Consider the following 23,607-nt stretch of genomic DNA (forward strand, 5'->3'; position numbering starts at 1 on the left):
CCTACCCAGCAGAGGGCTCCCCTTCTAAGCTAATAAAAGTCAGGCTTCATCCCTGACCTAACGGAAACCACAATGCTTGGCTAACCGCCGTATTGGAATGCTGTATCCTTGGTTTAAGTTTTCACACAAGCCAGTGCTTTGTGTTTCTCAATACCGAATTGCAAGAACTTTATAAGAGTGAAACAATATGTAAAACATTATTAGCATTTTTACAGATTGTTATGTCCGTGTGCAGGTATGTATGTGTAAAACATGTGGAAGCGTGTAAAACATGTGGAAGCATGTCAAACCTGATAAGTTCTTTTCCTGCTTCAGACATAATATTTTAGAAAAAAATGTGCTATGTTAATAGAAGAACACTGAGTGTGACTGCAAGGAATAGTAGGCTGCAAATTAAAATGGGCACCACTCAAGATTTTGAAATTTAGATGAAAAGACTTGGCAATATTGAAAATACAGGTGTGTGCATGTCAGTATCTCCTTTTGACAAGACACTTGTATCTCTCCTGCAGGATAATGAAGAATTCATTATCTCTTTGTGGGTATCTATACTTTTTTAATTGAGAAAAAGTGAACCAAGTTTGCATTGTCTTTTTTCCTCTGACTTTATGCATCTGTGTTGTGGTCCTAAAAACCAAGAAATGTTCTCAACTCCTTTGTAATTTTAACATTAAAGAAGTAAATCAAGTACAGTCTCAAGTTGAATTAGTTCAGAAACAGGTTTCCATCTCCACTTGAAGTAGGCTGTACCTTTATGACGGCAGATTTAAATTATATTTAGAACTGACAATTGTTCAAGTAGGCAGAAGCTAAATCTAGGGAAGCAAAGGATTGTTATGGGTGAAGCTAATCAGTCAGGTGCAAAACATCAAAGTGTACTGCAGGTATTTGGGATTTCATTATTAGGTGCAAGTGGTGTTTCACAGTGGAGGAGGATTTTGGTTTGTGAAGTATTAAGAAGGCAAAAACTTTTTGATATTATTTGACTGCCTTAAGGAGCAACAAACAGATCTCAAAGAAATTCTCGGTGTTTTTATTACAAATTCTCACTGTTGGCAAGAAGTGAGAGGAAAATATTAGTCCCCTCCTCCCCTTTTCTTAATGTGTCTGCTTCTCCTTTTACTTTGAATTTATTTCCTTGTAGAAGTTTAACTGGCAAAGAAGATAACCTCTGTAGGCAGAGGGAAGTAGGCTCTTCAGTTGCTGCTCTGTTCCTTTAGCAAGTTTGATCTCCACCTCCACTAAGGCAAGGAAAATAAATGTAACCTAAGTTCCTTCCCCTCTGTACAGTTCCTTTTTCCACCTGCCTGCCCAAGAAATGAACAATCCTGATATACTGGAAACTATCATGAATACAGACAGATTCTTAAAATTATTTTTAGTATACAGAAAATTGATAAACAGTCTCACAGCCTCAGACTAAGGGTCTTGAAGCAGCACCTATATTTGTGATCCAGCATGTACGAGGTGATGCTGTGCTTATAAGCAGGCTATTTTGCTTGCACAAGGCTGTTTCTAGAGATCCAGCTCTTTTCAAGGAATATTTTTATTTGACTTTTTTTCTGCAGTTAGCCACTTCCTGTATTTGGCTGTTCATGGTGCTTTTCTCATCTTCAATGCTGCATGCAGCAGCCAGTGATAGGGACTATTTTAAGGCTTCTTACAATGGTCTTCTCATTTACCTAGCTAAAATGAGAAAGTTAGCTCTGCATTGGCCACTTGTTAGTTGATGACAACTTTTACTTTGAATCTGGCTCCCATCCCCCAGCTGAAATTCCTGGCTCAGCAAATATTTGAACCTACCCAAGTTAATCATGAAACTGAGATCTTTATCTGAGAGGGACGTGCAAGCTACTGAGGGTGGCGGTTTCTTTTTTTTTTTTCCCCAGTACTGAAGTCAGGTTCACTTTTTAATGATGAGCCAGAGCAAGTGGGTACCTTCTGCAGAGCACAGAGGTTTAAGCAGTTGACAGAGAAGGCTTGGATTTTCTCACTGCGAGTTACAACTCTTTTAGGGGGTTTTATGGAACATTGGTTGGAAAGCAGAGCAATCTCTTTTTCTTCATTGCTTCAGAGAAGCTTCCTAGTAAATGGAGGTATTAGGGTTTATTTTTAAGCAAGATTTTTGTAAGATGGAACCAATACTGGATTGCATTTTCGACTGTTTTACAAGAGCAATCATTTGTGATGCATAATTTACAAAGTAAGTGATTTTGAATTTCTGTGTTTTTTTCATCATCTTGTGGAAGTATTATACTGTATCTGATTACCAGCTAGAGCTTTAAAAGTCTTAAGATACATGAATTCAAATCTAGTACTTCAGTACATCTCCTGGTTATATGTGAAATGGGTAATAGCCTATCTGCCTCCTCTGTCTTTTCTTGCCTGCAGGCTAGGCTAGTCTGACCTGAGCACTAACCTGATTATACAAGTTTGTTCAGCCCTAGATTTGGCCACCAGTGAAACTCTAGGGAAGTAATTTTTCCTGAAAGTCTTTATTCAATGGAATAAAAAAAAATTACCGATCCCATATGAGACTTAAAAGCAGCAATGCAGTTTTTGTAGGAAATCGTTGTAACTGAATTTAAATAATTACTTGGTAAGTTAATTGTTTGGGTAGCAGGTGGGTTAACCCCGAAGTTTAGCTTTCAGATTTGTGTCTGGGGTGATTTTCATTCTGGAAATGCCAAAATGAAATGCCAAAGAATCTTTGGAACATATCTAACTCAACTGGAAGGGGACAGTCTACTTCAAAATGAAACTTCTTAATGTACAAAGCAAACTAGCTTGCATCTTTTTGTATATGTTTGTACTCCAGAAATGCTCTTGTATGTTGATGCTTGTCTGAAAGGGGTAATCTGCTCAGGGATGCAGACAGTGCGGGGGGAGGGCAGGGGTGAAATATTTGGAAATCATATAAATTGTGTTAATTTTTTTTTTAATGAGTACTTATGAGATAGAGCACATTTCAGCTGTTCCACAATTTCTTAAGGTGTAAGGCACAGATAGTTGCTGCAGCTAGTTTTTTGGTCTTTTTGTAGTTATTTTTGGTCTCTGGTTTTCTCCCCCCATAGATTATAGTGAGTATATTGCTTTACATAGAATTCTGCTCTGAAGTTAATAGTCTGTCCATGTTTCTTCCAAGAGGTCAGAGAGAGTTACAGTCAGTGATGGGGCAAGTTAAGATGGAATATTTCTAAATGGTTGGAGGATGCTGCTGACATAAAGTCAAGGAGCAAAGGAGACACTGACAAGAGACTCTTGCTTTTAAAAACAATTAACTTGATAAATATATCAATGAGATTAGGGTAGAGAAACTGTGTGAAAAGGCAGACTAAATCTTATTGTCTTCTCACAGCCTTTCTTATGTTCAGCAAAACCATTTTTGAAGATGTTGCTCAGTTATTACTTTTTTCAATTGTTTGAGTGAATCAGCTGAATGTAAGATTACAATATTTGGGGTTTAGATTTCAAAATTAATTAATATAGATTGATTTGAATAGTGGTTATAGTAATGGTAAGAGAGGAAGATATCTCTGCAGTAAGCACATTTATATCGTAATATAAACTATATCAGACCTATGTGTCCATAAAAATAGTAGAAATATGCAGAGTTTAAAAACATAATCCATATTTCATTATGTGGATATATACATCTCTCTGTGTGTTTGTGTAAAATGAGTGTGTAATGGATATACACACACAGTCATGCTCTTCTCTAATACATCTCTAATATGTGCAGTAGTTATAGAAGCCTTTTAAATCTTTTTGAATGGCAGACCTCAGGCATTTAAGCAGGAGAATGCCCCTGAGATGTGACCAACCTGCTTCTGAAGGGAGCTGCCCTATGTGTGAGTGTTGTGTGCGCCTGTGTCTAAGAGCTACGTGCTGCAGCATATCAGCCTTTTGTCATCCTGCCAGGGTTGGACTGTACCATGCTGCAAAGTCAGGAAAATGAGCCAGGAATATGGGCAAGGAGATTCCACTTGCTCCTTTTGTGTGTAATACCAGCTTTATATTGCAATTCTGCTAAAAGCAGATTCTTCCCAAAACTGAAATTGTTTTAAGATTAATGTAGAACAAAATGAGAAAGCAGGAGTGGTTTGGTGACATTATTTTGACATGATTGGCTGAGGATTATGATGTAATAGGTTACAGTGCAGCCCCTTATAGGTTTTAAAATGAATTCCAAGACACCATTACAAAGACAGCCTGACTCTTTTCTTGTATCTGAGCTTACTCAGTGAAACTCATACAAATGTACAATACTGTTTGGAATATGGAAGAACTGGATATAGAATATCCTAAGACAGATATAAATTGTGGCACAGACTTGATGTTTTACATAGAAATGGATCCACCAGGTAAAACTGCAGTCTTATTACAGAAGACTTAATTAATTTTGGTTTTTACAATAGCTGCTGAAAAATTCTTACTGGATATGTAGGATTTCTTTACTTTGTTATTGATACAAATAGTTTTTCTTTTTTCATAAATTAGAATAAAACTGTGGATTAGTGCATGATTGTAGTAATTATTATCTTAACATATTAAAATACCTGATTGCTTACTTAATGGAATTTTTACTGAATTGACCTGTTTCTGTTTTGATTTTATTATGTCAGATGTAGTTTTAGTCCTGCTATTTTATAATGTAAAAATTGTATTTCTTTTATTACTATTTTTGCTCTCTCTGTTCCACACTGTGCCTAAAAGGAGATGCTGTAGTAACACTCATATTTCCTGAAACAGTGATTCCAAATCATTGGCTTGGATTGTTTAAGGAAAAAACATTTCTAAAGTCTAGCAATACTAATTGAATGCCCATTGTAGCATCATTTTTTCATATCATATGAAAGTATTATGCTATCTTGACATTCCTTGCAACTTTAAAAAGATTGTCTTTTCAGCCTGGTCATAGTATACAGGACAGGGATGTTGTACTTACTGGAGAACTGAAAAAGCTGAGTTGATTTTTAATCCTGATTCTAGTGTAGTCCTCCTTGTTACTAAGTCAGTGCTGCAGTATCTTCTCTGGCACCCACTGGTATACATATGCAGCTTTGACATTGAAAAGGGGGGGGTGGGGGTGTTTAATCAGTCCTGGCATTTGGAACACAATTTATTCTGTAGGATACTAAGATTAATACAAGGGATATTTGGGTCACGGATGGGTTTCTTAAACTGTTGGGTTTGTTTTTTTTATTTTCTTGAAAACCGTTGTACAGAATGCTAAGGATTTCAAAACCCTGATTCTTCTTCAAATATACTGTATTGCTATGGGTTTGCATCTTTTATTACTCAGCTTCTAGGTAAGAAAATAGCAACGTTCCTCTAAGATCATTACATAGAAGCATGAAAAAGTGGCATGTTTTATTACTTGTGTTCACCCAAAGATGGTGAAAGAAGGTAAAAGCAAACTTCAGACTTTTTTTTTCTTAAAAATGCTTTCTTCACAGAGGCAGAAGTTGAGTATGGTGTTATATTTTCCTTAAAATATATTATTGCAAGATAACATCATTTTTTGTTAGCAGTAAAACTTTGTTTTGAATTATTTTGTTTTCAAATTTCTTGATTCCTGTAGTGTCTTTTAAACTCTGTTAATGATGGACAACTCTATTTTGTAACCAATTCTGTTTTATAATGCACTCATAGAATTATAAAATATATGTAATAATGTGTAATTTCAAGGAATATATAGTCATGTTTTCACTGAGTTAAAACTTTTCTTCCCCCCTTTCATTTGCAGCACTGCCTCCTAAGCCACCGAAACCTAATACCGTAACTAACAATAGCATGAATAACAACATGTCATTACAAGACGCTGAATGGTACTGGGGGGATATCTCAAGGTAAATCACCTCAAGACATGCATTTCTTATGTTTGGCTTTGTGATATTCTTCCTGTGCTATTCTGTGTATATGTATTAGGCTTTGATTGTAGAAAATTCACAGTTTTAAGAGCAAGTTATGATAGTTCCCACCATAAACATACTACAGTTGGTTTTATTCCGAATATGACTAAAAAGTTACTGGTAGTCACTTAGAATGTAGTATGCAAAATGATTGTTCTGTTACTTTAAGACTTATATGAAATGTTAGCATGAAAAGATAGCACTAAGAAAGAATTTTGTTCTTGTCTTTCATTCAGAACCTCAGCTGTAGGCACCATAGTCAGCCAGTCAGACTAACAAGTGCCATATATTAGCAACATTTTTATCTGTACTATATATAGCTATATTAGACCAGCTCTGGCTGCTCCAGTTGCATAGGCTTGTATGAACAAGCAGAAAGAGCTTTGCATGAACAGTAATTTTGTCCAGTAGTGAGAGCACAGAGTATGCCATTTTTTATCCTGCTTGTTCTCTAACAATGTTAAATAAGATAATATATAGTTGTATTAATATGGAGACATAGAAGGCTTCTAAAATACTTATTTCAAAACATTTGAATTTTAATTTAATGCACTGTGAAAGAATACGTGTGTGAGAACTGATTGAAATGATTGGTTACTTTTGCTTTCATTTTAGAGAAGAAGTAAATGAGAAGCTTCGAGACACAGCTGATGGTACCTTTTTGGTACGAGATGCTTCAACCAAAATGCATGGGGACTACACACTGACACTGAGGTAAGACTAGTTACACTGGGTGTGCAATGCTTGATAGTAAAATGCAATAACTGCTCTTAATGCAGAGTATTCTTTAGGAAATAGTACTTGAAGCATGTCTAACCTTTCAATATACTTTATTTGCAGGAAAGGAGGAAATAACAAATTAATCAAAATTTTTCACCGAGACGGAAAATACGGCTTTTCTGACCCATTAACGTTCAACTCTGTGGTCGAGCTAATAAACCACTACCGGAATGAATCCCTGGCCCAGTATAATCCTAAACTGGATGTAAAATTACTCTATCCAGTATCTAAGTACCAGCAGGTAATTTAGTTTATTTTCTTTGCATTTCACTTAAAGACAGAGAAACTATTGCCGAGCTTGCCAAACATGAAGAACTTCAGCTCTGTTACTGTTTGAAAAATCATGTGGGTACAAAACCTGATATTTTTATTTAAAACCAACTCCATGCTTTGCGTGTAAATATTTAAAACTTTAAATAATGCAGATACACTGTTAGGAAATAAGCATCTTAATAATTATCCCACTCAATGGTGAAATATGTTATTTTCAGTATAAAGCTAAGCACTTACAATACAAAATTCCTTTTTGTCATTAATATCTCATTTGCATATTATGCATTTTTAGTGTATCTTCATATTGTTGAAAGAGGAGTCACATTTCCATGTAATTATCTAAGCATTTTTAAGCAGTTTTATACAGAAAGGCTGGGCAATATAATTGTTTCCTTATAGAATATCTTTCTTTCTGCTTATCATTCCAGGATCAAGTTGTAAAAGAGGATAGCATTGAAGCAGTAGGAAAGAAATTACATGAATACAATACCCAGTTCCAAGAAAAAAGCAGAGAATATGACAGACTCTATGAAGACTACACAAGAACATCTCAGGTAAGCTGGATTTGAACCAAAGGGAGAATGGAAGACTTCGCAGATTTTGAAGAATATTATTGTGAATTCATACTGTCGTCTTCCTACTCCTCTCTTCCACCATCACTGCATTGTCCTGATGTGCTTGCTCAGAACAGTGCAATTGCTTACTCATGTTTGAACAGCCACCACCTGTAAACTAAGCCACCCTCTGCCCAAGTATGACAGCTCCATCCAAAACAAGTACATAACGGTCTTGATTTACACTACTTCTGCATACTGGCCTCGTCAGTTTCGAGGCCTTGTTACAGTTTTCGAGGCATATTTTCAGGGAAGCATCGCATTTTATTTTGAATTTTTGAAGGATCTGGTTTAACTATGCAGGATAAAGAGATGACGTGTGTAGACAAAATGCAGAATGAAAAGCTGCCTCTTTCAGCTTAATCAATTATTAGCCATGCCTTGAAGTGCCACTGAAAGTCCATTTTTAAAGTTCCAGAATCATGACTGCTTCTTTAAGTGTGCAGGAAATACACCTAAAAAGAATTGAAGAAAATTGCAGAATTGCTGCCAACTTGAACTAATGACTTAAGACTTGGCTACCAACTAGGTATGCAGGGAAAGGAGGGTAAACTAGATAACCTCCTGAGACCTGTCAATGCCACCTTTATTTCAGAAAGTTAGGTGTGCCTCTAGTGACTTGAGTTCATATAAAGGGCAAAGTGCACTGCCATAAGGTTCTAAGCATCAATTTATTTATACAAAGCAAAGATTGTAACTGATCCTTTTTTAGCAGTTCTATTTATTGATAAACCTCATCATGGAAATCTTATCATGGTAACCTTTTGCACAGGCCTCTTGTCTCTATGCCATGAGGCTCAGCAGACAGAATACGTTTTAGTAAAGGGATATTGAAAGGAAATTCCTCTACAATATACTGAAATGTTTCTTTAATACAAGCCAATAAATCTTCCCCTTAATCTGATAACAGCTGGAATAACAATTATTTTATTTTCAGGAAATTCAAATGAAAAGAACAGCCATTGAGGCATTTAATGAAACAATAAAAATATTTGAAGAGCAGTGCCAAACACAGGAAAGATACAGTAAGGAATACATTGAAAAATTTAAACGGGAAGGAAATGAAAAAGAAATACAAAGGTCAGTATTTGATTTTGAATATCAAATTGTATGATTTTTGAAAAAAGAAACAATGCCAATGCCTAAAACTGAAGCAAGATGACAAGTTTGAAATTGTTCAGCTGTAAGCAAAGAAGCCTCAAGTAGGGTAGGTGTGAACTGGCAAAATGTATAACTACATCTAGAGAAATAATCTGTTCTCTTAGGTGTCTGCACCTCTAAATAGCAGACTATAAAGTTATGAATAAGAAATCAGAGTGTAACCTACCGCTTTGTTCCATCTAGAATCATGCACAACTATGAAAAACTGAAGTCTCGGATAAGTGAAATTGTGGACAGCAGGCGTAGATTAGAAGAAGACTTAAAAAAGCAAGCAGCTGAATATAGAGAGATAGACAAGCGTATGAACAGCATTAAGCCAGACCTCATACAGCTGAGGAAGACAAGAGATCAGTACCTGATGTGAGTATCATGAATTAACAAATTTTAAGTTGTTTGGTTTTTAATGGTATCCAACTTTTGTGACTAAAAATTAATTTCATTTGCAATTGTTGTCCAGGTGGCTGACTCAAAAAGGTGTTCGGCAAAAGAAGCTAAATGAATGGCTTGGAAATGAAAATGCAGAAGAGTAAGTATTGAAAGATTTAGATATTTCTGGTGTTTCAAATCACCTAAATACAGAAGTGAGATAAGGCTTATTTAAATCTTGGACCACACAAAGGAAATCTCAAGCCTAGGTTTTTCAGTAACAATGCATACTATTAAGACATGACAGCCTACATAATGCAAGTATTAGAAAGGATGCTGTCTCGAACCATCTAATCTCCTTTTTTCAGAGAAGTGCATATTCAAGTTACTGTAGCTAAGCACTGAAATGTAACCTATGTCTTTTTTTCTTATTGGAAAAATTAAGTTCATAAGGTGTGAGTATTTTAGAGAGATATCATATGGATGGATAAATTATTCAGAAGGTCTCTTAGGCATGAGCAGGATTTTTCCAAATCTCAACTGTGGGTACCATGATGTTATCCAGTATAGGAGTACCCACATCATTGTGTCACACTGCTGTTGGAGATGATAAATTTGTATGTGCTGAGGAATATCCTGTAGTTTTGTGATCTGTTTTGTTTTTCTAGAAAATGGAAGGGTAGTATTCTGTCATTTCAAACAGTTTAGTTTACTGCAGGTTCTGATGGGCTAGGCTGATGAATACATTTCATTTCGTTCCTGGGAAAAAAAGGCAAAAAGTGCTTGGGTTGTATAAACATAGACCAAATTTAAACAAAAGCAAGACACAAAATAATATCTGAAGCACAGTAACAGAGAAAAATGAACAAAAAGAAAAATCAAAATTATCTCAGTAGTATATGTATCAACATTTTATGCCTATGTAATTTCTTGTGTATCCCTTTTATGCTGCCTGGTTGAATATAATATGAAAGCAGCAGACTGACAATGACTCTAGTGCATTCTGCCTTGCTTTTTGGCCTTGTCCATATCTATTTTCATTTGGCTTGGTTTATTGTTAATAAATAAATTTCTACTGTTATCCTGGAAACTGTGGTAGAAGCAGGAGATAAAAATGGCATACACATTTTAAAGCCATGTTGGTTTCTCAGTCTTAGCACAAATCAAAGATGAGATGTTGTAAAATATGTAGGCACCTGTTCCTACTAGTATTCCTATCAATTAAACAGTAGACAAAGAAAACTCAGTGGGTTTAATGTAGCATCAAAATAGTAAGTGAACTGTTTAAAAAAGTCTTTATTTTCTATCACTCTGTTACTCCTTTCTGGCAAGTCTAGTAACTGTTGAAAAATTAAACTTTTAGAATATGGTTTTTCTTCTGAAGTTGTATTGCAGAAAAAAAAATCCCCAATATAATAAGCAGGATGAAAAACAAGAATTGCTTTCTCTAGATGCTGGTTGAGAACAGAGCCACTACTGAATGTATGTGAATGTCATGCAAGTCAAAAAGTGATGTGATAAGGGGCCTGAAGATAGTGTTATCTAAAACAAAAAGAACCTTTTCTCTTTATGAAAAATAGAATTCTGTGTGCAATTGCTGGTTTCTGTAGAATACTTTGAGAATCTTCAGAAAAACAGAACCATGATGAGTGAGAAGTCATCTTTTCTTAGACCAAGAAAAACTAATTAAAAGCCTATTACAAAGAGAGTAAATGTGTTAGCCTATCACACACTTACTGCAAGCTGAACAGGAGAGGCAGGGCCAACCACTGCAGGCTGTTGTGGGATTGGGGAGCTCTGGAACTGCAGAATTCCAAGGTGATAGCCACACAGCTGAACCAGATGCTTCTTTTTTCATGGTGGGCTTTAGCTCAGAAGGTTCTCTGTAACTCTGAATCAGCTATGTGGTTGGTGGCTGATTTAATAGAGAAGCATGTATTGCATGATATTTTCATAATCTTCTTATAGGGGGCAGGGCAGGGGGGAGAGAGAGAGAGAAAGCACACTACTCTTGCACCTTTTCACAAAGCCATTCCTCTATAAATAATTAATGCTTCCCTGTGCAATTGCTCGGAGGTTCTCCAGGCAGCAGCTGTAGATGATACATTGCATGATTTTTCACTGCTGACCAAGTGTTCTGATCTTTGGAAATGAAGCTGACTCAGAGGGTACTGATTTTGTTGGGCTTGCTTTTTACCAAAAAAGTGAGCAATGGCAAAAGTATTAAAGTGCTCACAGCATATTCTGAAAACTAACACATCTTTTTATATTCTTCCTAAAATTTACGTGAGTGTTCTTCAAAGAAACAGGAAACAGAGCTTATATTTTACTTTTACCCAGTGGTTTAAATGGTGCAGTATTATTTAGTTTAAATCTCTTTAGTTTTACCAAGGAGGGATCCTGCTAACCACTGTAATATGGAATAAAGACTACTTAATTAGTGGATTTTGTTCTGTGTTTCACAAACACCTTTTTTCTTTCCAACAGCCAATACTCTATGGTAGAAGATGATGAGGACTTGCCCCATCATGATGAGAGAACGTGGAATGTGGGAAATATCAATAGAAGCCAGGCTGAAAATCTGCTGAGGGGAAAGCGAGATGGAACATTCCTTGTTCGAGAGAGCAGCAAACAAGGCTGCTATGCCTGCTCTGTTGTGTATGTACCCTAACTTGTGAATGATATAACCAACATGCAAGGGGCTACCTTCAGCTGGGGGCAGATAGTCACTTGCATATGCACAATTCCTCTTGGACCTTTAGGCTTAGTAGCAGGTCAGGGAGTCCTGAGGCCATTCTTACTGCTGCTCCATTTCCTACACAGCTCCAACCTGTACCACTCCCGCAGAGGAGCCTCACTCAGAGGGGAAACCAAAACATGTGTGCCCTGCTTTCTGTGCAGCTGCTAAGTCCTGCTCCTGCCTATCTCCTTCCTCCCTAAGCTAGGATGACATTCACGAATTTGGACTCAATATAGGTTTTTACCATTATCCCACCACAAAACAGAGGAATTCTATGTACTGACTAGCATCTTAAGATGTATTGCTGATACCGTATTTTCTATCTTAATTTTACTGTACTCAAAAACTAAAAACTGTTTGGTTTTGTTTGTTTTTTTTTTTAGGGTGGATGGTGAAGTAAAGCATTGTGTGATAAACAAAACACCTACTGGGTATGGATTTGCAGAGCCATATAACTTGTACAACTCGCTCAAAGAACTGGTGCTACATTACCAACACACGTCACTTGTGCAGCACAATGACTCTCTCAATGTCACGCTAGCCTACCCAGTATATGCACAGCAGAGGCGATGAAGATCCTAATACTCTGGGTTGTTTGTTGGTTTTTTTAAAGAAATTATTTGGCAACATTGAGGCCTCTGGAGAGAAAAGGCTCCTTTCAGCTTTACTCAAGAATTTGCAGTATCAAAGCTATTTGTCTTCAGATGGGACTAAAGATTACCGCCACAACTGCAGTGGGAGAGATCACAGTGTTATGCTGTGAATGTATGTTTGTAATCTGAAGTGCTTTTTTTTTGGTTTTTTTTGTAATTATAAAAGAAAAACACAAGAGAAAAATCCAAACCTGATCTCCCTGCAGGTACATAGAGGCCTTTAAGCATGGTGCTTGTTTACGACCACTTCTGAAGCTTTACCAGCTAGAACATTGGATTATCCAGACACAAGGTATAAGAGGTCTGTGTCATTCAGTTATTGGAATTTCGTGGTCACAATCTGACTTGGAATGGTGTTGCTGCACTCAGTGGATCCAGACATACAGCATTGTGGTTCTATTTTGGTTTCTGGTGAATGATATGTAGCAGAGTGGCACTTTCATGTCTAAGGGACACTTTAAAAGGACTTCAGTTACAGTATGTTGCTCAGAGTAATTGTAATGGCAAAGTGCCAGGAAGCATTTTGTTTAGATGACTAAAAATCCTGTTTTAAGAATATATTTAAGACTGAAGAAAACAGGATTTTTCAATGGCATACAGTGTATAATAATGTACATAGTACTGGATGACTGTCATTGGTGGAAACTGTCAATACCAAACTGCTTCGTTATTTCGTTTTCTGTTTGCTGAAAGCTGAATTTTTAGACTATGCTATGCAATACTGAATTTTCTTTAGGCTGTAGTCTTCTCTCAAGCATATCTACAGATTAAGCTTGTTTTTCTTGGGTTTTTTTTGTCTTCTTTTTTTAATTTTTTTTCCCCTAAGGATATTCTTCCTGGTGATTACTTTTTGTTAATAATTTTCTTGTTTGTTGGGGTTTTTTTTGTTTTGTTTTTTTGTTTTGTTTTGTTTTAATGTACAGGGAGCCAGCAAGGGTTGGCTTGAAAATTTAAACTATGAAATATTTTACAATTTTCATTGTATAGAATATTGAGCTACTAGCTCAAAGTTTAAAAAGTTCATACTTTTTTTTTTTGACTAAATACTTTGTTGGGCAGTGCCTGATAAGCTTCAAAGCTGCTTAATTCAATAAAATTATATGAACATTACAAAATATCACTGAGTCCAACAATACTGTTTCAGAGATATCTTTAGAATACGGTACCATGCTACATTTGCTTCTTGAAGCATTTTGAACTTTTATCATGATTGTCTTTGTATATGGAAGACAAGGAAAATAGTGTATCCTTCTTTGATAGTGACTGCAGAAATAAATGGGGATATTTTGCTACTGCAGTGTAGAGTGTAGATAGTTTGGATCTCAGAATGAATCCACCTTCACAGTAAATAAATGACTTCTTGACCTCCTGTGACAGAATTTTTGTCAGCCTGTAAAGGTATTTTCATTTCACATGAAGGAAGTTTCTCTAATCTGTTGCCTAGGTTTGTTTTTTGTATTAGTATTGTGGAAAAAAAAATATTCCACCTCTACTGAGAACATTTGGATACAATATAGAACTAATTAGGACTGGAAAATATATTTTTTGAAAATGATTAGGCTATGATATGTATTTTCAAAAGTCTGTAGGCTGAGGCAGTATCAAAGTGAACACTTCCATAATTTCAGAACATCAGACACTTACAAAATCATGGTTCAGTTAAGGGAAACAAATATACATAAATCTCTCTAAAACAGAGTTGCCCATAATCCTGAGGTAGTTCATTGTCAATGGTTTGCAATGGTTATTTATTGTCCTGACCACTGAGGAAATTCACACATTGCAAATCAATAAAATAATGACATTCAGAGAAATCTTGGAATATATTTGACTAAGTGAACGTATGAAATTATTCTTTCCCCAAGATGCAAAAGATAAGATCTATTACTATTAAAGAGAGTTGCACGCACAATCAAAATAATGAGACCCATGGAGTTCTCTCATAATAGCTCTGGTTAGAGATCCATGTGTTTTGTTTCAAAGTATGCAATGCTTTATAAGCTGTTGGAAATAATAATAAGAAATTTGCCAGTCTCCAATAATCTTTATATTATCTTTTCATTTTTACATTGTTACTTCAGTTCTGAGGCTGTAAGGCTCAGACTTTGTGGTCTACTTTTTTTTTTTTTTTTTTTTTTTTTTTTTTTTTTTTTTGTTGGTTGTCTTTGCTTTCCTATAAGTGTATTTTCTTATTTATATCAGGAAACAAGATCCAACAAATATTGTTTCATGATAATCATCACTTAGAAAATTATTCTGAATATTTTTCCTGAATAGAAGTTTAGTCTTCATGCCTTCCCTTTCTCATTCCAGACTTTTTTCAGGCCTTTAGGACCATGTAAATCTGTTATACTAATAACTGATTTATAGTACAAAAAACACCAACAATTACTCTAGCATGCCAGTTATACTACTGGGCTTGAAGTTACAGATTAGTTCAATATACAGCAGTTTAATGCTTATAGCAATCCAAGATATTCTTTGGACATATATTAATTTTTGAATGTTAAATATTTTTAGAGTAAAATTGTATTTTTTTCTCTGTAGGCAAAATATATGTAATCTGAATTGATGTTTCACATAGCATTTGTCAAGAAATTTTATCATAGTTAAAGCATTTGGATCTAATTTTCCTCATACTAAGAAAACCCCTGCTATGTCAGTGGGCCATATCCTTAGCATGCCCAGCCCAGTATGGAATATAATTCATTCCCGTGTGCTGTGCAACTTCTCTTTGTGTGTGGCTATAGCAGAAAAAAAATTAGTGTGTGTGCAGATTTGACACTTGCTTTTCTTGCACAAGCAACAATGAGAAATAAGCCCTATGTTGTAAGGATGAATGCTTAGGGCTTCTTAAGGGGATGTTCTGCCTACACAGGGTCTGTGCAATTTGCAGGGATCATTTACACCCTCAAATTGGCATGAGTGGGTTTTCTGTGGTACTTACATATTGTGTGGCCTCTGCATTTCTCTCCTTAATGCACAGAGCTAAGTCCTGCCAAAGGCCCTATTCACTGCAGAGTTGTTTGTCTTTAATGTACCATATTGTTCACTCCAGTTTTGATCTGATCTCCGACTACTATATACAGAAAAAAAAGCATGGGGATATAACTGAAGAAACACAGTGTTTTTTCTGTATTTCTATTGATGCATCATTTTCTTCATCGAATATAATTAATGGATGGGCTTTACTCTGTTACTTTTTTTTCTTTTTTTTTTTATTTGCATAAATTTTCCTTTTATTTGAAAGCCCTGAGTTGTGCTGCACTGCAGCATCTCTTTTACAAGGCCTTTGAAAGGCATGAGACATAGCAAAGAGAACCAAAACTCACAGGCAAAATTAAGAGTTTCTGATTTAATTCAGTTGAAATATGAATTTGCAGGTTGGGGATGCATATCTGTGCATACTCATACACACTTGCTGTGTTTATGTATGAACAGTTCCTAATATAGATGCATTTTCACAGAACATGATCATTTTGCTGAATTTAGTAAGTGATATCATTAACTTTGTTTAAAGACGCACACATGCACACTAGACCTTTGTGCAGCATGTTTCCAGATACAGTTAGAAAACTGAGTTTCTGTGTTGTTGGATAGTTTCTTTAAAAAAAAAAAGGCAAAAAAAAAAAAAAGCTTGTCTGTATGGTTCTGTTATCTTGTCAAGCAATCTGTAAAACCAAATCTTCAGATTTTCTATTTGGTGTCAACTGTTCTGTAGTGAAAAAATGGCTTGTCTTGTAATTGGCAATGAAATAATAATGCTTAGGAAAACATTCAGATGCTTCTAATGGGGAAAACTGCCGATTTTCACACAGTGCTTTTGCTATGCATGGTATTAAGTTGGGAAAGTGAATCCTGATACTGTTTTTCTTCAGGGTCACTTTAGAAATGGGCAGCTCAAAGCATAATGCCTCCCATGGGACAAGGTTACAAAGTGAAACATTTTATGTAGAGTCATGTTCTGTTTACTGCAGTTGAGACTAAACTGTAAGAGTTGGTAAGGTTACATCACGCTTGTCCTGGTGAGATTGCAGAGATTGCATTAGCTGCCCAAGATGCTGCTATTTTTGTTGTTGTTGTTGTTGTTGTTTATTCTTGGTTTTTTTTTAAAATAAAGCTCTGTTCTGTTACATGTCTTTAAAACATTAAGATTAGTTTGTTTTAAAATTGTTTTTGAGGAGGTGAAGAGTAAAGCAGATTGTAAATTGCCTTTACAAGGCAAGAGTGAAAACATGCCTCCTTAAAATTTTGTTCAAGCTGTAGAGTTGATGGAGCTGTGTCTTGTTTTTGAGTTGCTTTAAAAATTGTAATAAGTCTTCAAGCAGAATAAAGGTTGTTTTGAAACTGCAATTAAGTTGTTGAGGCTTCAGTAAGGACCGTGATATCTATTTACCAGCATCCTTGCCTAACTTTCCTGTTGATATGTGGCCTTCTTTGAAAATGATACCCAAATGTTCTCATTATTAAAGGAACTAGGGAGCAAATAATTTCAGCTGACTCACAGCCATTTTGTGTCTTAAACTGAATGAGGTAGTTGAGTAGTTCCAAAATAATCTCATGTCAAACAGTGACAAAATGACAGTTTGCTCATCTCCTACTATTGCAAAAACAGTACGATAGTCATGATCTGTGATCTGCCTCTTGCAGTGCAGATAAAGTTATGATTCTTCTGAAAAGAGTGTGAGTTTTGTCACTGATTTCCATGAAGCCGGCCTGTCAAGCATTTGCAATTGAAAGTCATTTACCAGCTTCCTGTCTGCGTCTAATTGTGAAACCCAGCGTAAGACTGAAGAAGAGGGAGGAAGTATGGCGGGGAGGGGATTGGGTAAGGGCAAGTGTGAATATTGTTTGCTTCCCCTCATTATTGATATATGGTATCTGACTTCTTCAAGTTCATTCATGTCTTGCCCCAAGAGAGGACCTCCAGGGAAGTCAGCCAGCTGCTCTGGAAGAAGAAAGAGATTCCTATTCCCGTTCTGTCCAAGGTTTCCATTCTAAAATTTGCTACATATTGCTCACACTAATGTGGAAATACCCTGGACTGAGATACTCAGCACAGACTTGACAATTTTTAACAACCACAACATTGTCATTGGCCCTTAGAAATTCTTACAAGAAACTTAGACTAAGGGCTATTACTGTATTTTAGCCTGCTTAATAGCAAGACCTCCAGCACTTGCATCTGTTGCAGTTTTTCTCAGAATACTGATTCTTTTATACTGACACTGAGTTTATCTCACTCCTGTCCCCTGAACTGATGTTGGGGACCACAAAGGCCTCCACAGCCACAGAGTCATCACTGAAAAATAAGGTGAGGTAGGTGGTGAACCATGTGGCATCTATCATCATCTATTGGAGAGAAATTAAGACTGATGGATCATAATCCAGAATCTACAGACTGGCAGATTTCCTGCAGTATCATACATTGTATAGAAATCACTTGGCACACTAGAAAAGTAATTGCAAATATGCCATTTTATTTTTACTGTCTGCAGACAAATGCTCTGCCGTTTTCCCTCTGTTTTCTTGCCAAACTTGATGGTCACAGAATCATAGAAAAACTGCTTAAGTCTATTTTTGTGCAGATACAAATGGGCATGATATTTTTAAAGGCTTGGAAATGCTCATGGGTTAGGATTTTTTCTCCCAAAGTTGCTTGACTTGTGCAAAGATGTGTGTGAGTAACTTCACACAAATCTCTTCATTTGAGCTGTGAAGCCAAAAAGGGGTGGGAAGTTTTGAAACTCACTGTTGCCATTTCCATGGCTCTGAATGGACTCACAGCTGCTCCCAGGGCTGCAGCTGGGCACAGAAGGGCAGGGGCAAGGAGAGCAGTTCTTCTGAAGCCCTGGGCCACCTATCACTGCTCATAATAGCCCTCCCAGCCACCATGGGGCACGAGCCACTCTTGTTCATATGGTCTCTTTTGAAGTGATTGCCATTAGGATACACCTAACATTTACCACAGGAGCCCCATTCCCTCATTTAGAGGGTGCAAACTGAGGAAATAGCAAACAACAGGGACTTGCCAGCATCCCTGACTGGAAAGAAGGCTAAAAATAAGTGGTTTTGCTTTCCCTGCAGGACATCTTGTGGGGGAGGGAGGTCAGACATGCTTCCAGAAAGATCTGGGCTATGCAAGAAGCATCAGGCCTTCCCTATTGCCTCTGGTACAACAAAAAGCAAGAACTGTGGGAACACCACATGGTTCTGGTGTCTCTTTTAATCCCTTTGAGGACCTATGTCCTCAAATACATACACCACCACAATACATAGACCACCAAAAAGAGAAATTCTCTTGGAGCCTTCTAGATAAACGGGTATCAATCGATCAGCCACTATTTAAACTTTGGATAATCGTTGCAGGGACAAGCCTTTTGACCTCTGATCAAGCAATGAGACAACCAGAAATGCCTTTCTTTGAAAAAGTGGGCTTTTATTCATGGCTGTTCCAGGGCTTGTTTTCTGCCAGAATAGCATTGCAAGGACACCACTTAGGCCATTCTGTCCTCTACAAAGAAATTACCTCTGCATACTAAAAATGGAGGCATTTAGGGCTACTGATTTAAATGTGCAAATATTTACAGGAGTAGATTTAACAGGGAGCATATAAAATGATCTAAAGCCGACCATTCTCAGGTCTTTGGACAAAAAATATTGACAAAACTGGAGATTAATATAGTTAATTCAGATGATGATTTCACTGTCCTGTGTCTGGTATTGCTAACTCATTAGAACTCCATAGTCTGAGAAGAAAGATAATGAATTCATACCTGAGAGCTTTTCATCCTCTACAAATGTTTGTTTTCTACATGGTTTACTTTTTTCCCTCCAAATCTTGTGCTTGTTATAAAACAAATATTGCTGGATTCATAATTTTCACATTTTTGTTCATGTTGTAATTGGTGGAAGTCCTCCAGCAGTCATCCATGGGGTGTTACGTGAAACAGACACACTGAGAGTCAATGTTTGGAGTCAATTCCACAGTAATTGTGTGTCTTGTTTGCGTGGGTCAACCATTACCCCTGCCTGCACCATACCCATGGCAGTGGTTCATACAGGTGATGGCTTTCATGAGCCCTCACGCCTGTCACTGCACTCACAACAATGAGCAGTAAGCTTTACCTATCTAAAAGGTACAGCAACTCTTAATAGCTTGCTTGTTGTATGGTGAATGGGAGTAGAGACCTCACAGAGCATGATGTGGAAATACGAGAGGAATGCAAATCAGCAGGTGTCAGAACTGGAGCCAGACCTGGGAGCAAAGGTGAGAGGAGCAGCTTGGCACCTCTCACTGCAGACTGAGCAAGCACCTCTCACCCAGTCTGCACTGTCCAGTTGCTTCCACCCTGCCTGTGAAATCCATGCAGGACTGGTCTTGGGTAAAGGCTGTCATTAAAAACATCAGTTGTTTGCATTCTCATGCAATTTCCAGCTCTTCATTGTTTCAGAAAGACAGTGAATTTGAACATTTAGAGGTGGGATTTATCTCATCTAATTTTAAACACATAAAGAAAGGCTTGTCATCAAAGCTGTCTGGCAAAACTCTCTTCAGAGAGAGCCAGGCAATTCCCCAGAGTGACTCACCCCACCTACCTCAGACACTATTCCTAGGATGCAGTGATTCACTGTATGGAATTGTTCCATTAACTAGAAGGAGAGCCCTGGCAAATGGCTTATGCTAGATGTGCACCTTTAATGTGGCTAAGGTTAGATGAACTCAAGTTTCTCCTCTGCTGATAGGCAGCTCAATTTTAGTCTTTCCAGTACCAGCTGCAATGTCTTCTGCTCTTAGGTATAATGATAAAGGATAATTAATTTTGGGTCTGGAATTTCAATTGGTTCATAGAACTTGGGGTTTTCTTAATAATTGCAAGGGTGACAGGTTCAAAATTATGCTGGCCCATATCTTCCTTGGAGATGTAATGCTGGACTCCACACAGAGGAATCCAGATAAGCAGTAATGCCATGATACTACTGCCTTCTCTGACTGCTTCAGGGAAAAACCTGGCACTGCCTCAGACCTGGCTTATCAGTGCTTCCCAACAGCCTGTCTTTGTGAGGACGATAGACCTGTCTTTTGAGGAATAATTTGGTCTCTTGTGAGCCATGTGGTCACTGAAAAGACATGGATGAAGAAGATGCTGCTGCTTTTTCCAAGTAAAATCAGTTTGTTAGTTACCACATCTATAATTCCATTCTTGTCCGGGGAACTTGACTTTCTTTCCTTCCAGTTGGTTCATAGCCAAGACCACAGGGTGGGGCATTATGAAAGTAAAACTAAGATAGGAAAGACTTTAGTCAAATTACCTCCCAGTCAGACTGAGTTGTACCTCAGGGCAAGAGAATTGTGGGAAATCCCCCAGGCATCTACTACATGAAAAATTCAAGAAGGTAGCAGGTTCTGTGGTGGTTTTTGGGTACATGAGTGTGTGCATACCTACTCCAGTTAAACCAAAACTTTCAGTGGAGAGTGTTCTACTGGGAAGAGTCTGCAAACAGCCTGGGGAGTTTCCCCAACCAATGAAATGAAAGATCAGGCCTTGAATATCTTCAGTGGCTAGAGCAGATCCAGTGTCAGGTCAAAGGCAGGAAGATTTTGGGGAGAAGCTTCAGAAGTCTTGATATGAAAGAAGACAAGCTGCTATGCAAACAGTCTGTTGCTCTACTGATAAGAAGCAATGTAAACAAGAAAGCCAGGAATTGACAAACAACCCTTGAGCACCAGGATTTCTCAGGATATGTCAGTAAAATCCTCAGAGTGGGTTCACAGCATTGCGCCTCCTTATGGTGGGCACTGTAGATTTCTGGGCAAGAGCGTTCTTCTTCTAGGTGAAAACAGACTGACCTAGTTTGTGAGTGAATTTGTATAGCCACTCTCCTGCAGGGCTGTAAGTATTTCAGACAGAATGAGAGGACAAACTGATTTAAAGGAAAAAAAAAAGACCACCTGTGAACAAATACAAACAATTAAATTACACTGATATTTCAAAATGTCTTGATCTTCATTACCAATAACAGTGTTACTAAAACTGAAATCTTGTGAAATCTTGTTATGGCCTGTCAAATTTGCACTGTAATCTTGGCAGGTGTGGATGAGCTAGGTCTTGTCCATGGCTCCCCAGTGGAAAAAATGCCTCTTATCTGGCTGGGCCACATGTACTTCCAGCAGGGTGTGGCCAGAGACTAGACACAATTTTCCTGTGTGCCCTTCTGAGAGCTGTGTGAGGCAACTCCTGAGTAATCCTGACTCCAAGTAGCCATTTCCAGAATATGGGAGCAGACAGGTAAAGAAAGGGACTGATATTAAATTTTGATAGTAAGAATTTTCCTCTTGGTGTCACATACTGAAGAACACATCTGTGGTGGTTTCAGTTTGAAAGCGGGCAGAAATACTAATTTTGTGTAGTGGTTTAGGTTCCCTAATTTAAGATCTCTCCAATTTGAAATTTTCTCAGCCAATGCACTAAAGAATGTGGTAGGTTTGGTGCTGGCCAATCATCAATACACTCACTTCCTGCTGTGAGATAGGATTAGGAGAAAGGCAAAGCAGGCTCAAAACTTTGAGGGTCTAAAGAAAATTTTATTAAAAGTTACTAGAAGGAAAAAAGCATTAAGAACCAAAACAAACCCTCCAGAACACTTCTCCTCCCCTCACAACATTTTCTTTCTCACTGACAATGTAAAGAAACCACACCCAAGATTTCTAGTCAGTTTACCACCTCTAAAATAGTCTTTCTTCAGTTCTCTGAGGAAGAGAAGTCCCTCTTGTTAAAGTTATGGACACTTCTCTACAAGAGGAAAGGAAACAGTTCTCTTGTGGCTCTCAATTTGTTATGAACAGCAGCCACCTGGGGAACTCTGCCATCATGAAGTCCTTCCCATTGCCACAAGCCTGCCCACAGCTTGTCGATGGGCCATGTCGACTTATGGGGTATTGTTTTAAAGATGAGCCGTCCAAAGGCTAAATTTCTTCTTACTGACTATTTCTACAATCTTCATCCCTGAGAACAGAGAGATCTTCTTCTCTTAGAAGCACAGGACTACTCTTCTCTCCTTCTCAAACTTCTCATGGGATCACAGCCCTTTCAACATCATCTTATTTTAGCATGGAAGCCTTTGCTCTATATCAATTTGAACATTTTCCTCTCCCCACAGTTTCATGCATTATAAGGAAGAAGAGTCCTTTCTCTATAGCTTATAAGAGGTTTTCAGCTCCAAAAAACAAGGCATCTCCTCACCCCTCCCATCTGGGACTTAACTTCTTCCACACTGACTTTGATGTCTTCATGCCGTTCCTTTACATGCTTGCATTTTGTTCTTTTCTCTCACCCAAGGGAGGATTGAGACACTGACAGGGTTAACATCACGCCTGAGGCCTGCCGATAACTTGTGGCAGGGAGCTGTGGCTGGGCTGTGCCCAGCCCCGCTGCTGCCCTGCCACTGCTCCAGGGTTTTTTTTCCACTACACTGTAGCCCCACACCCAGTGCCTGCCGAGACTTCCTGCTACACCTGCGGAGTTTCTGATATATCTCGTCCACTACTCTGGGACTTTCCTCATCCCTGCTGTTCCAGCTGCTGCTCCGAGGTCCCAGCTACAATTCATTTCACTATCCAGAGGGGCACTTGGATTGGCTACCCCAGAGAATTTGTAAAAAAAAACCTTTTTTCCATCCTTTCCCATCTCGGCCAAGCCGCCATGCCCGCGTGGCGCCCGAGCCCCGGCACAGCGCCCCCTGCAGCCGCGGGGGAACAGCCACAGCCCCGCCCGCCGGGAGCCAGCAGCGCCCCTGCTGGCCGTGACCGGAACTGCGCCCCAGCGGAAACTGAGGGAGCTGCGGGGAGGAGACTTGGGTGGGTTTTCTGGTTTGTTTGTTGTTACTGCTTGTTTGCCTTGCTGTGCACATACATACCAGTAAAGAACTGTTATTGCTTTCCCATATCTTTGTCTGAAAGCCCCTTAATTTCAAATTTACAAGAATTTGGACAAAAGGGGGTCATATTCTCCATTCCAAGGGAGGTTCCCACCTTCCTTGGAAGACACCTGTCTTTCAAACCATGTCAATATTTATTATTTCTATATCAGTTCTGATATATTTAT

At 37.9% G+C, this 23,607-nt stretch overlaps 1 protein-coding gene across 4 annotated transcripts in view; it reads left to right on the plus strand.

Annotated features, from left to right (window-relative positions):
- PIK3R1 (phosphoinositide-3-kinase regulatory subunit 1) overlaps window positions 1-16,855 on the plus strand; it is a 60,100-nt gene extending 43,245 nt beyond the window's left edge. Inside the window, exons 8-17 of one of the 4 annotated variants that reach the window (XR_005627513.1) lie at window positions 5,750-5,852; window positions 6,531-6,629; window positions 6,756-6,936; window positions 7,397-7,522; window positions 8,520-8,662; window positions 8,927-9,103; window positions 9,201-9,269; window positions 11,597-11,767; window positions 12,233-12,614; window positions 12,709-16,855. Coding sequence is in view for 3 of the 4 variants with exons in the window: in XM_039709666.1 (XP_039565600.1) it covers window positions 4,259-4,364; window positions 5,750-5,852; window positions 6,531-6,629; window positions 6,756-6,936; window positions 7,397-7,522; window positions 8,520-8,662; window positions 8,927-9,103; window positions 9,201-9,269; window positions 11,597-11,767; window positions 12,233-12,422 (1,365 nt within the window). In the remaining variant the exon portion in view is untranslated. Of the gene's footprint in view, window positions 1-1,901; window positions 2,204-4,227; window positions 4,365-5,749; window positions 5,853-6,530; window positions 6,630-6,755; window positions 6,937-7,396; window positions 7,523-8,519; window positions 8,663-8,926; window positions 9,104-9,200; window positions 9,270-11,596; window positions 11,768-12,232 lie in introns of those variants that run through there. The other 3 variants (XM_039709667.1, XM_039709666.1, XM_039709665.1) reach the window with 3 other exon arrangements.
- Window positions 16,856-23,607: the final 6,752 nt, after the last annotated feature.

The sequence above is a fragment of the Passer montanus genome, unplaced genomic scaffold, assembly GCF_014805655.1.
Source record: "Passer montanus isolate IOZ18808 unplaced genomic scaffold, ASM1480565v1 scaffold22, whole genome shotgun sequence".
In the NCBI taxonomy this organism is placed as follows: Eukaryota; Metazoa; Chordata; class Aves; order Passeriformes; family Passeridae; genus Passer; species Passer montanus.